The sequence below is a fragment of the Aegilops tauschii genome, chromosome 5 (genome assembly GCF_002575655.3).
Source record: "Aegilops tauschii subsp. strangulata cultivar AL8/78 chromosome 5, Aet v6.0, whole genome shotgun sequence".
In the NCBI taxonomy this organism is placed as follows: Eukaryota; Viridiplantae; Streptophyta; class Magnoliopsida; order Poales; family Poaceae; genus Aegilops; species Aegilops tauschii.
Genome location: NC_053039.3, coordinates 377,413,540 through 377,427,629, shown reverse-complemented (window position 1 = coordinate 377,427,629; position 14,090 = coordinate 377,413,540). Strand labels below are relative to the sequence as shown.

The following is a 14,090-nucleotide window of genomic DNA, read 5'->3' as shown; positions in this document are numbered from 1 at the left end:
TGCGTAGGGCATACATCTCAGATTCATGTTCAGTATTGAATCATGGGGACTGAAAAGGACAATAATTAGGTTTCAAGTTGTGTAGACACAAGAGGGTGGTCATCATGGTGTTGGTTTATGGGTAGCTTAGCATTTAAGAGACATGAAATCGAGTCAAGAGCTTCATGGCCCATCTAAAAATCTTTCTCAAATGGACAAGTATAATCATTGCCAGAACATTTCTAGCATGCTATATATTTCTGTGTAACAAGAAACTAACGGAACTGAACTGCAGCTCATCTGAAAGGTTACCAGTAATCTCCGCAAGAACAAGACCCTTCTCTGAAACGATGAAATCGATTTGCATCCCTAACAATAATGCACCTCCCATAAATCTTGCTTAGAAGTTTTATCGCATTATGACAGTCTCCACAGACCCGGAGGTTCTTTACAATTCTAATTGGTGTCCCAGGTGCAGTGCTAATCAACCCAAAGGCAAGTGCAAGCTTCTCGCTGTGAAGAGCAAGTGAACTCTCTTTCACATCCTCATCATCAATATCTAGCAGCACTTGGGAGGTGTCTGGAGCATATCCCGCAATTTTCAACTGCTGGCATATCTCGCTTAGCATCTCATATACATCCCTCTTCCTTGAGTGACTTTTATCTCCAGATATGAACTCATGAATAACACCATCAAGTTCTATTGAACTGCTCCCAGGTACCTTCTGCACTCCACAATCCAACATCAGCTTCCTCACCTTATGCACTCCTTTCCAGTTGCCATCCAGCGCATAAATGTTGGATAGTAACACATACCCTGCATGATCATTCGGTGCAGCCTCGATAAGCCTGTGGCCTGCCTTCTTTCCCAACTCGAAGTTGTTGTAAGTTCTACAAGCACCAACTAGGGCCTTCCACACAGCAGCATCTGGCTCCATTGGCATCATCTGAATCATCTCCTCTGCCTTCTCAAACAGCCCCGCGCGGCAAAACAGATCCACCATACAACCATAGTGGGCAATGTCGGGCTCAATACTATACGAATTTGTCATTCTCTCAAAATAACCAATACCTTCCTCAACAAACCCCCCGTGGCTGCAAGCATTCAGTAAACTGTTAAACGTAATTTTGTTAGGCATGAACCCAGATGACTCCATTCTAGCAAAAAGATCCAAAGCTCTTTCACTGCAGCCACTTGCTGTGAAACCAGCTAACATCGCATTCCAGGTATCCACGCTCCTCAGCGCACACGAATTTTCAAACACATAAACTGAACCCTCAATGAAACCACACTTGGAGTACATGTTTATTAGAGCTGAGCTCAACTTCTCATCGACCTCAATCTCTTTCCTGCAAACATATGCATGTGCCCAGAGCCCCTGCGCAAGTGCTCCCAAGTACGCGATTGCTGAGATTACGCTCACCAATGTCACCCTATCAGGCTGGCACTCATTGCTCGCAAGCATCTCCCGGAACACCGCAACTGCCTCCTCATGCTCCCCATTCACAACACACCATGCAATGACCGTGTTCCAAGAGACCGAGTCTCGGGCTGGCATCCGCGCGAAGAACTCCCGGAGTGCTCCTGCGTCCCTGACATGCGCGTACCCTCGCAGCAGGCAGTTCCAGGCGATCATGTCCACCTCGGGCCCATAGTCGAACACCTTGCGCGCGTCGCGGAGCATCCCGCAGACGGAGTAGGCGTGGATGAGCCCGTTGCGCACGCGGCGGTGGGACGCGGCCCCGCGCTTGGCGGCGTGCCCGTGGAGCTGCGCGGCAGCGGGGTGGGCCCGCGCCCGCGCGCAGCGGGCCAGGGCGAGCGCGTACGCTATGGGGTCCGGGTCGGCGCCGGAGCGGAGCAGGTGGTCGAACAAGCGGAGCGCGAGGTGCGGGTTGAGCCGCATGCGCGCGGTGTACGACGCGGCGAGGGAGTCGGCTGGGGTTTGGGCGCCGCATGACGGCGGCTGCGCCGGTAGCTGCTGCCGTTGCGGTTTCGCGGCGGTGGCGAGCGTGGTGGAGGTGAGGAAGAAGGGGACGGTGGGAGGAGGCATCGCTTGTGGCAGCGAGCGTGGAGGAGGAACGAGCGGCGTGCAGCGAGCGTGTCACGGCCGGCGAGGGCAGTGAAGACGATGGCAAGGGCGGGCGCGTCGTGCGCCGGAGGCGCGGCGGGTGCGTCGCGTCGTGGATGAGGTCGAAATGGGATTCCGGCCCGTGCAATCCCTTTTTGGCTCGGGCTATAATTCTATTGGGCCCTACAGTACTGAGAGACAAGTAGTTGTACTGGGCTTAGCCTTTACTGGATTCGTACAGCTGTAGGCCCAAATGTAGTACTTCCAAACTGGGTCTTACTGGATCATAGGTCATCCATCACAGGAGCATGGTTCTCAAGAAAAGAAAACATGGGAATCTCTTCTCAAAATATAGATTTTTTGCTAAAGAAACATGGAGATCTTCCCCTAATTAAAAGGAAACATGTGTGTACCATCAAAAAAGAAAGAAACATGTGTATCTGACTCTAGCATTATGTGCAACTTCTTTGTACATATTTTCCTTTCGAAAATAATTCTTTGAATGATTCTTTGTCAGTAATGAGATATTAAAATCACACGAGAGTTTGGCTTTTGATGTGTCCCAATTTTTCTATCTATAAATAAAATAAAATATGATTTGTAAAATTCACATGTTTTCCCGCAACAACAAAAACACTCTCTAAAGAGCTTGGAAGCATCTCTAGCCCTTCTCCTGAACTTGAAGTCCTCAAATAACCTTCATAACTGGTTCCTGGATGTGATGATTGAGATGGAGTGCCATGAGGTGGTGTCGGTGTGGCGGTCTCGTCCCCGCGGGGGTTTAAGCTTCAGTTTTAGCACATGTGTTGGCTAGTAGAAAGGCTTTTCATCTTGCTCATTACTTTACTGTTTATGATGTAATCCCTGTTAATCTGGTTGAGCATGTTAAATCACATATGATGAATTTGTCCACTGATGAATAAAGAGACCTGAGGGTGTTTTTTCTATAAGGAACCTCAAAACCTAACCCCTCAATTTCCGAGGAGTTAACTTTTGGTGCATCTAGCCCTGCATCAAGGTCGTGACCAAGCAGGGGCCCTCCGACATCCACTATGCTAGGATCTACATCGACAGCGTCAAGATGTCCCACCCTAAGACAATTAAAAAATCAATCAATATCGAATATCCAATTCTGAACCCTGGCTCACACGAACAATAAATTCAAAAAAAACATATTTTTGCATGGAAGATGTTTGAGTGCGCGAGGTGCGTTCCAAATTTCAAAGCATTTGGACATCTGAATAGCTCACAGGAAAAAAAATCAAGGCCGAACAGTGCACAAACAGTAAACTTTTTCACATACCTCAAATTTGTCTTTTTTGTGAGAGCTACTCAGACATCCAATGCTCTAAAATTTGGCGCGGACATCACGCACTCAGCCATCTTTCTCCACACAAAAATCCAGATTTTTTTTGAATTTATTTAGTATTTTTAACTATTTGTTTGTACACTCCCAGACTCATCGGAGCTCGGGAGCCAAAACGCCTGGTCTAATCAATATCTTTTTATTGTTTCTTTGTCATGTAGCAAGAAGATACGACCACAAAAGATTTTGGCTGTCATGTGTCCCAAGTTTTCTGTCTATAAATAGAATAAAAATGATTTGTAAAGTTCACCTGCTAAGTTGCTGACGCTACCGTATAGTGCTAACTATTGTCGCATAATTCCAACGGTATATACCACGATATTTGCAACAAACTACCACTCCTCCGTTCACAAATATAAAATATTTTAAATATTTCAATATGAACTACATACAGACTGAAATAAGTGAGTAAACACAGTAAAATATGTCTACATACATTTGATTCAGAAAAAGAAAAAGTAGTAGCTAGGTGGAGGAAAGCTATGGGCATTTGTCACATTTCGACACATGTCTCTCTTCCCCACGCAAATTGGCGAAGCTGAGATCAAGCCATGGTGTTTTACATGGGTCATCATGAGGCGCCTTTGGTTCCTCGTCTATTATAATTCTCTGGCACTACTTTGCTAGTGTGGGTCACTTTGTTTTACTTTCTTGTCACACCCTCGTATGCCCCCGAACACAACAAATAGAGCTAATTAAGTGTTGGTGGTGTAGGGCTGCAGGCCGTGTAGCAAACCAAACCACGCACCCAAAACGGGAAACGCATATGATAACCGGAACCACGGGAGAAAAAAAGGTATTGCGAGCGACGGAAGAAGAGGCGTCTCGGGGTCGAGGCGAGGCTCGTTGCGCGACACCTGAGAAGCACGCGCCATCGTCACGCGCGCGGCGAGATGCGGGGCCGTGCGTCAGCCCGACGGCGACCCCCGCCCACGGCTGTTCCCCCGCGCCGTCTCGTGTCGCCGCCGCATACGCCCGTGCCTCCCCGGGCCCCGCCCGCCGGCGACCAGGCCGTCGATTCTCGCGCTACGTACCACCACCGGATAAATGCGCGTTCTGCTTTTAGCTGCGTCGACGCCATGGAGCTTAATTAGCTCGACGGCGACGGGGGCTAGTGTTAGCTTAATATAATCGCGATGTAACGTAGAGTATGTAGTAGTAGCACCCCTGATCATTGATCAGTGCTGCTAATGGCCTTCGTTATCCGGCTCCCATCATATATCCACATCGAGCGCTGGTGCGCTGACGAACTTAGTTTGGTTTCGCCGAGTAAACTAGCGCAAAGTGGGTACGTACGCAGACTTTTGCGTGCGTGCCAAAGGTCGTTTGCGTCACCATGGGCGACCAACTTGCACGCCCCCCTTTGTTTTTCACATACATCACAGGCCTTTCTTGTTCTTAATGTCGATTAATTTGATAGTGCGTCAAAGTTAACTGTCATATTTAGCCGAACATTCTCGAAGATTTGGAGATCTACTACTACTAGCTTAGCTTAGTGCACCCACCTTTATGTTGTGTTGCTAGTAGCTTAGAGAGATTGAGCATTATTGGAGTTAACTGAGATGCGTATCGTTAAGGAAGAGCATGGTTAGGGCTTATCCATATCGGCCCAATCAGGGAAGAGAGTTCTTTTGCGGAAAATGTGCATGCATGTATCCCCATCTAACGCATCTTAAACTGGTAAAATATTGTTAAGCTGGTGCTTGCTTTATACCAAGAATGGTGGTTGTGCGCCCGCAAGATGCAACGTATCTCAAAAGGTGGAATGCTTAAATAGGGTTTAAATTCATTCGGGAGAAAATTCGACTTGTGTACCTCTGAAGATGTTACTATCGACATGGCTGTTATGAAACATGTGTGACGACTACGGGCATGCACCAGAGTCTAGTAGATTTTCGTTTGCAAGCACCCACTTTAGCTAGCTCATGTAAGGTGCACTCCGGTAGCTCCAAATACAACAATCAACTCTTTTTTTAGAAGATCACTTATACCCTCTCACGAACCTGATGAATCGATCTCGGCTTAGGCATGTCCCTGATTTGGCTCATGCAGACAAACATGCATATGATTCAACGATTCAACAAGCGAGTTTGGAGACTAAGAAAGCTCGGCCGACATGCTTGCCGTTCGTGGATGGCCGCACGACCCTCGCTGCCCCCTTTGCCTGGGGGCACCGGAGACGGCCACTCATCTCTGCAAGGACTGCCCGTTTGCCGCCGCAGTTTGGTCTCACGTCCAGGTGTGGACGGGAGAGGACTATGGGGATTTCGGACTGGTGGGATTCGTTCACCACCAATTTGCCCAAGGATGACAGAAGAAGGCGGAGCGGGCGTTTCCTTTACACAATCTGGAACATCTGAAAGGAGCGAAACCGACGCATCTTCAATGGAACTCGCCTCACGCACCTAGAGGTAGCAGCTATTGCCTTCGACGACATTAAGCAAAGGACTTTGGCCTTTGGCCGCGCACAGGTGGCAGCCGGTATCGGTTGATTAGTGCCATCGTGCTGTTTTTTTTCTAGGGGTTTTGTCTGGTTTCTCTCAAAAAAACGGATCTCTGTTGTACATAAACTATCTTCTTCTTCTTATATGAAAAGGCAGTGCTCCTGCCGGTTCCTTAAAAAAAAGCTTGGCATGAATGTTTCCTTCTGACTATCTTGGATACCAAGATTCGAAGAGTTAAGATAAATATGCTTGACCAACTAGTCAAGTAAAGTCTATCTATAAAGCTCTCAAAGCTAGACAAGTTGTTTGTCCTTTGAAAGATTTTTTTGTGTTAAATTTCCCTCAAGGTTAAAGAATCTCTATGCTTAGCTAGTAAAAAGGTGTGCTGACAAAGGACGTACTTAGACCCTGTTCGGAGTTCCACCAGCTCCACGAAATCCGAGGAGTTGCGGAGCCAGGAAACAGCCGCTCTGCAACTTTAAACAGTAACTCCACCTACTTCGGGAGTGGAGTTGTGGAGTGGAGGTTCTCCGAACAGGGCCTTATTCATAAAGGTTGGCGGTGTGAGGCTAAATGTATGTTTTGTAGCATAAATGAAAGTTTAGATCACTTGTTTTCACTTGTCATGTGACTAGCTATACTTGGAATGTGATAAAATGTGCTTTTGAACTGCGTGAAACTCCAGACTCTTTTAGTAACATTGCTAGTTGGTCAATGATTTTTTTGATAATATTACATGAGTAATTGCTAGTGGTATATCGGCAATTATCTGGGTATTTTGGAAAACCAGGAATAAGTCATGTTTTAATGACGTTATTGCTTTTTTGTAAAAGAGCATCCTCTCTGACAAAAACCACAATGTCTTGATTACAGGTATTCAAAAGAAAAAGCAACAGCAAAGAACACCAAACGATGCATGATCGCTAAGAAGGGAGACCCCCCCCCCCTCCAGCGACCACCTGGGACCTAACCCCCAACTAGACAACAAAGGCGATCCCTTACTCCCTTACAACCATCAACATTCATGATCTCCGCTCAAAGCCCACAAGCGAGTCTCCAGGAGAGAATCAAAATAGGGACAATTGCATTTTTACCCCTAGTTGGTTCCTACCCACGGGTTTTGCCCTTACTTTTCGAGCTTGCTCAGTTTTGCCCTTACTTTTTCCGTCGAGATCCCTCGAATGCCCTTTGACCGTTTGACCAAAACTTTGAAAATTCATAACTAATTCATATGAACTCAGAAAAATGCAAATAAGATATCAAAATGTTCAGATAAACATTACTTTTGTGTGCATACCATTTGCATTCAGGACAAAAGCACCCTTTGAACTACTTGAGGTAATTAATGTTATTAACATTATTAAAAATAAAAAGGTATGAACAATATTTTTTTTCATGAATAAAAATTACATACAAATGTAAGTGATGTTTTCTGAACATCCAGATATCTTATTTGCATTTTTTCTGAGTTCGTATCATCTTGTTAAGAATGTTCTAACGACTTTGACCATTATTTGGAAACTTCATAACAAGTTGATACGAACTCAGAAAAATGTAAATAAGATATCAGGATGTTCAGAAACATCACCTACATTTGCATGTAATTTTTATTCACGAAAAATATTGTTTATACCTTTTTATTTTTAATAATGTTAATAACATTAATTAACTCAGGTAGTTGAAAGGGTGCGTTTGTCCTGAATGCAAATGATATGCACATAAAGGTAATGTTTATCTGAACATTTTTATATCTTATTTGCATTTTTCTGAGTTCATATGAATTAGTTATGAATTTTCAAAATTTTGGTCATACGGTCAAAGGGCATTCGAGGGACCTCGACAGAAAAAGTAAGGGCAAAACTGAGCAAGCTCGAAAAGTAAGGGCAAAACCCGTGGGTAGGAACCAACTAGGGGTAAAAATGTAATTGTCCCATCAAAATAACATCTACCACTATGATAGGGAAAGGTTCCATGAGAAAGTTGCGGCAACAAACATGCAAACTAAGGAAACATGCATAAATAAACATCTTCAGATTGGTGCCATGTAGAAAGCCTTGGAGATCAGCCTGCCATGATCCTGCCGGCTCCAACTCTCCACCCATGCGCCGCTTTGAAGACTTCCCTTGCTACCCGTTCAACCTACCTTGCGCCCGCCGTCATTCACCTTATTTTTTCTTGATTTGTCTGCAAGATATTCCATTCATGTAACCATTTTAGAATCATATTCACTAGAACACAGGGATCGGTGACCCTGTTGTTATAAAACGACCCTATTTCTAAACTTTCATAAAGTCCAAAAGATAGTAGAAATTCCAACCACCACTAAATCTCTGTAGTTCTTATTGATTTTTTTCACCTAAGAATTGAACAAATCATGAATAGTATCAGGTATATCAAACATGTCAAAAACACATTTCATAATATCCCATAACAATTTCGCAATAGAACAATGGAAACACAGGTGATTAACAATTTCTTCTCTCCCACAAAAAGAACACTTACTATCACCAGCCCACCCCCTATGCAACAAATTGTCTTTGGTAAGAATGCAATTTCTTAGAGCCAAGCACATAAAAACTTTGACTCGTGGAGGCATTTTAACTCCCCACAAAAAAATTATGTGGGTATTTAGAGCCAGTTTGAATCGGAAATCTATAATAAGATTTCACTGTGTACACCCCATTGCCAGTCAAAGGCCACTTAATCACATCTTTTTGTTCATTCAAAACCACAGAAGCACAAACTTCTTTAATGTGATCCCATAGCTCCAATAACTCACCATACAATGTTCTTCTAAAACTAAGATTATTCAAACCTTTACCAAACATCTCTGCCACAAATTTATTTTAATCAGAACAGACATTATAGAGCCTAGGAAAACTGTCTTTAAGAGATTTTTGGCCCAACCCACCAATCCTCTCTGACATTTTCCCCACACCCAACTATAAATTTGCGCAACCTGTTTTTTTAGGGACAAAATTGCCGCTTTATTTAACTTACGAGGTTCGGAATCTCATCCGACAAAACAGAAAGAACGAAGTTCGGGGGAGCCCCCAACCAAACCTTACAAAGTTCATCACCCACACCTACTCTAGCTAGCTAGCTTATGCGCGGCAACATTTGCTGATCGTCTAACCCAAGACACCTTATAATCCACAAAGGACCTCAACAAGGCTTCGATCTCCTCCACCAGCGGCCCGGACGCCGAGAGCTCCCTTGAGTGTTTCTTCAACATATGCACCACTCCCTGAGAGTCTAACTCCACATGCACTCGTGGATCGTTGATTTCATTTGCTACCTCCAGAGCCCGCTTACATGCCAAGAGCTCAGCCACCTCGGGATCAACCACAACAGAGAAATAGTGACACATACCTACTCTGAACGCTCCCATATGGTCCCTAAGCACAGCCCCACCACCAGCCTTGTCCCCCATTTTTGAAGTTGCGCCGTCGGAGTTCACCTTGATCCACCCCTCGTCCGGCGGCTCCCACTTCTGGTGCTGCTGCTGTGCTGGAACATTACCTGAAGTGGGGTGTGCCAGCATCCACTCCTCCATCTGCCGCAAGACTGAAGCCAATATTTCATGTGGTGGCTTGATCATCTTCCCTTCTCTCGCGTCGTTCCTAGCCAGCCACAGGCTGTACAGCGCCTGCACCGTCGCTTGTTTTGCTTCATCAGATGCTTCCACTAGCCACTGCAGTAGCCAACGTGCTACTTCTCTCTGGGAGTCCAACTGGCATGGTGGGTGTTAGGGGAACGTAGCGGAAATTCAAAATTTTCTACGCATCACCAAGATCAATCTATGGAGTAATCTAGCAACGAGGGGAAGGGGAGTGCATCTACATTCCCTTGTAGATCGCGATGCGGAAGCGTTGCAAGAACGCGGATGAAGGAGTCGTACTCGTAGCGATTCAGATCGCAGTTGATTCCGATCTAAGCACTGAAGAACGGTGCCTCCGCGTTCAACACACGTGCAGCCCGGTGACGTCTCCCACGCCTTGATCCAGCAAGGAGAGAGGGAGAGGTTGGGGAAGACTCCGTCCAGCAGCAGCACGACGGCGTGGTGGTGGTGGAGGAGCGTGGCAATCCTGCAGGGCTTCGCCAAGCACCGCGGGAGAGGAGGAGGAAGAGGGGTAGGGCTGCGCCATGAGAGAGAGGTTCTCGTCGTGTATGGCAGCCCCAAATACCTCAAGTATATATAGGGGAAGGGGAGGGGTTGCGCCCCCATCTAGGGTTCCCTCCCCAGGGGTGGCGGCAGCCCCCAAACCCTTCTAGGGTGCGGCCAAGGGGAGGAGAGGGGGGGCGCCACTAGGGTGGGCCTTAAGGCCCATCTGGACCTAGGGTTTGCCCCCTCCCACTCTCCCATGCGCCTTGGGCCTTGGTGGGGGGCGCACCAGCCCACCTGGGGCTGGTCCCTTCCCACACTTGGCCCACGCAGCCTTCTGGGGCTGGTGGCCCCACTTGGTGGACCCCCGGGACCCTCCCGGTGGTCCCGGTACATTACCGATATCACCCGAAACCTTTCCGGTGACCAAAACAGGACTTCCCATATATAAATCTTTACCTCCGGACCATTCCGGAACTCCTCGTGACGTCCGGGATCTCATCCGGGACTCCGAACAACATTCGGTAACCACGTACATCTATTCCCTATAACCCTAGCGTCATCGAACCTTAAGCGTGTAGACCCTACGGGTTCGGGAACCATGCAGACATGACCGAGACGTTCTCCGGTCAATAACCAACAGCGGGATCTGGATACCCATGTTCGCTCCCACATGTTCCATGATGATCTCATCGGATGAACCACGATGTCGGGGATTCAATCAATCCCGTATGCAATTCCCTTTGTCTATCGGTATGTTACTTGCCCGAGATTCGATCGTCGGTATCCCGATACCTTGTTCAATCTCGTTACCGGCAAGTCTCTTTACTCGTTCCGTAACTCACATCATCCCGTGATCAACTCCTTGGTCACATTGTGCACATTATGATGATGTCCTACCGAGTGGGCCCAGAGATACCTCTCCGTTTACACGAAGTGACAAATCCCAGTCTCGATTCGTGCCAACCCAACAGACACTTTCGGAGATACCTGTAGTGCACCTTTATAGCCACCCAGTTACGTTGTGACGTTTGGTACACCCAAAGCATTCCTACGGTATCCGGGAGTTGCACAATCTCATGGTCTAAGGAAATGATACTTGACATTAGAAAAGCTCTTAGCATACGAACTACACGATCTTGTGCTAGGCTTAGGATTGGGTCTTGTCCATCACATCATTCTCCTAATGATGTGATCCCGTTATCAACGACATCCAATGTCCATGGTCAGGAAACCGTAACCATCTATTGATCAACGAGCTAGTCAACTAGAGGCTTACTAGGGACATGGTGTTGTCTATGTATCCACACATGTATCTGAGTTTCCTATCAATACAATTCTATCATGGATAATAAACGATTATCATGAACTAGGAAATATAATAATAACCAATTTATTATTGCCTCTAGGGCATATTTCCAACAGTCTCCCACTTGCACTAGAGTCAATAATCTAGTTCACATCACCATGTGATTAACACTCACAGGTCACATCACCATGTGACCAACATCCAAAGAGTTTACTAGAGTCAACAATCTAGTTCACATCACTATGTGATTAACACTCAATGAGTTCTGGTTTGATCATGTTATGCTTGTGAGAGAGGTTATTAGTCAACGGGTCTGAACCTTTCAGATCCGTGTGTGCCTTACGAATATCTATGTCATCTTGTGGATGCTACCACACGTTATTTGGAGCCATTTCAAATAACTGCTCTACTATACGAATCCGGTTTACTACTCAGAGTCATCCGGATTAGTGTCAAAGTTCGCATCGACGTAACCCTTTACGATGAACTCCTTTTCACCTCCATAATCAAGAAAATTCCTTAGTCCACTAGATACTAAGGATAAGTTTGACCACTGTCATGTGATCCATTCCCGGATCACTATTGTACCCCTTGACCAACTCATGGCAAGGCACACTTCATGTGCGGTACACAGCATAGCATACTGTAGAGCCTACGTCTAAAGCATAGGGGACGACCTTCGTCCTTTCTCTCTCTTCTGCTGTGGTCAGGTCTTGAGTCTTACTCAATACTCACACCTTGTAACACAGCCAAGAACTCCTTCCTTGCTGATCTATTTTGAACTCTTTCAAAATCATGTCAAGGTGTGCGTTCTTTGAAAGTATCATCAGGCGTCTTGATCTATCTCTATAGATCTTGATGCCCAATATCTAAGCAGCTTTATCTAGGTCTTCCTTTGAAAAAACTCCTTTCAAACAACCCTTTATGCTTTCCAAAAAATTTACATCATTTCGGATCAACAATATGTCATTCACATATACTTATCAGAAATGTTGTAGCGCTCCCACTCACTTTATTGTAAATACAAGTTTCTAACAAACTTTGTATAAACCCAAAAACTTTGATCATCTCATCAAAGCATACATTCCAACTCCGAGATGCTTACTCCAGTCCTTAGAAGGATTGCTAGAGCTTTGCATACTTGTTAGCATCTTTCAGGATTGACAAAAACCTTCTGGTTGTATCACATACAACCTTTCCTTACGAAAACTGGTAAGGAAACTTATTTTTGACATCCATCTGCTAGATTTCATAAATGCAGCTAATGCTAACATGATTCCGATGGACTTAAGCATCGCTACGGATGAGAAAATCTCATCGTAGTCAACTCCTTGAACTTGTGAAAATACTCTTTGCCACAAGTCGAGCTTCATAGACGGTAACCTTACCGTCCACGTCTGTCTTCTTCTTAAAGATCCATTTATCTCAATGGCTTGCCGATCATCGGGCAAGTTCACCAAAGTCCATGCTTTGTTCTGATACATGGATCCTATCTCGGATTTCATGGCTTCTAACCATTTGTCGGAATATGGGCCCACCATCGCTTCTCCATAGCTCGTAGGTTCATTGTTGTCTAGCAACATGACTTCCAAGACAGGATTACGTACCACTCTGAAGTAGTACGCATCCTTATCGACCTACGAGGTTTGGTAGTGACTTGATCCGAAGGTTCATGATCACTATCATAAGCTTCCACTTCAATTGGTGTAGGTGCCACAGGAACAACTTCCTGTGCCCTGCTACACACTAGTTGAAGTTATGGTTCAATAACCTCATCAAGTCTCCACCGTCCTCCCACTCAATTCTTTCGAGAGAAACTTTTTTCCCGAGAAAGGACCTGTTTACTTCCAGATCTGAAACAGGAGGTATACCCAACTGTTTTCGGTATTCTATGAAGATGCATTTATCCGCTTTGGGTTCGAGCTTATCAGCCTGAAACTTTTTCACATAAGTGTCGCAGCCCTAGACTTTTAAGAAACGACAGCTTAGGTTTCTCTAAACCATAGTTCATACGGTGTCGTCTCAACGGAATTGCGTGGTGCCCTATTTAAAGTGAATGCGGTTGTCTCTAATGCCTAACCCATAAACCATAGTGGTAATTCGATAAGAGACATCATGGTATGCACCATATCCAATAGGGTGCAGTTATGATGTTCAGACACACCATCACACTGTGGTGTTCCAGGCGGTATTAATTGTGAAACACTTTCCACAATGTCTTAATTGTGTGCCAAACTCGTAACTCGGATATCTCTATGATCATATCATAGATATTTTATCCTCTTGTCACGACGATCTTCAACTTCACTCTGAAATTACTTGAACCTGTCAATAATTCAGACTTGTGTTTCATCAAGTAAATATTCTCAGCATCTACTCAAATCATCTGTGAAGTAAGAACATATCGATATCCACTGCGTGCCTCAACACTCATTGGACTGCACACATCAAATGTGTTACTTCCAACAAGTTGCTCTCTTGTTCCATCTTACTGAAAACGAGGCCTTTCAGTCATCTTGCCCATATGGTATGATTTGCATGTCTCAAGTGATTCAAAATCAAGTGAGTCCAAACGATCCATCTGCATGGAGTTTCTTCATGCATATATATACCAATAGACATGGTTCGCATGTCTCAATCCTTTCAAAAACGAGTGAGTCCAAAGATCCATCTACATGGAGCTTCTTCATGCGTTTTATCCCAATATGACTCGAATAGCAGTGCCACAAGTATGTGGTACTATCATTACTTTTGGCATGAACATGTGTATCACTACGATCGAGATTCAATAAACCATTTATTTTAGGTGCAAGACCAT

At 45.3% G+C, this 14,090-nt stretch overlaps 1 protein-coding gene across 1 annotated transcript; it reads right to left on the bottom strand.

The window, feature by feature from the left end:
- Positions 1-151: 151 nt before the first annotated feature.
- Positions 152-2,169, bottom strand: LOC109735214 (pentatricopeptide repeat-containing protein At5g48910). Its single transcript, XM_020294419.4, has one exon. The coding sequence runs from the start codon at positions 2,028-2,030 to the stop codon at positions 288-290; it is 1,743 nt and encodes a 580-aa protein (XP_020150008.1). The 5' UTR covers positions 2,031-2,169; the 3' UTR covers positions 152-287.
- Between the last annotated feature and the right edge of the window lie 11,921 nt (positions 2,170-14,090).

What these genes read in the sequence shown, in the direction of transcription:
- LOC109735214 (XM_020294419.4), bottom strand. Translation starts at nt 2,030, where the DNA reads ATGCCTCCTCCCACCGTCCCCTTCTTCCTCACCTCCACCACGCTCGCC.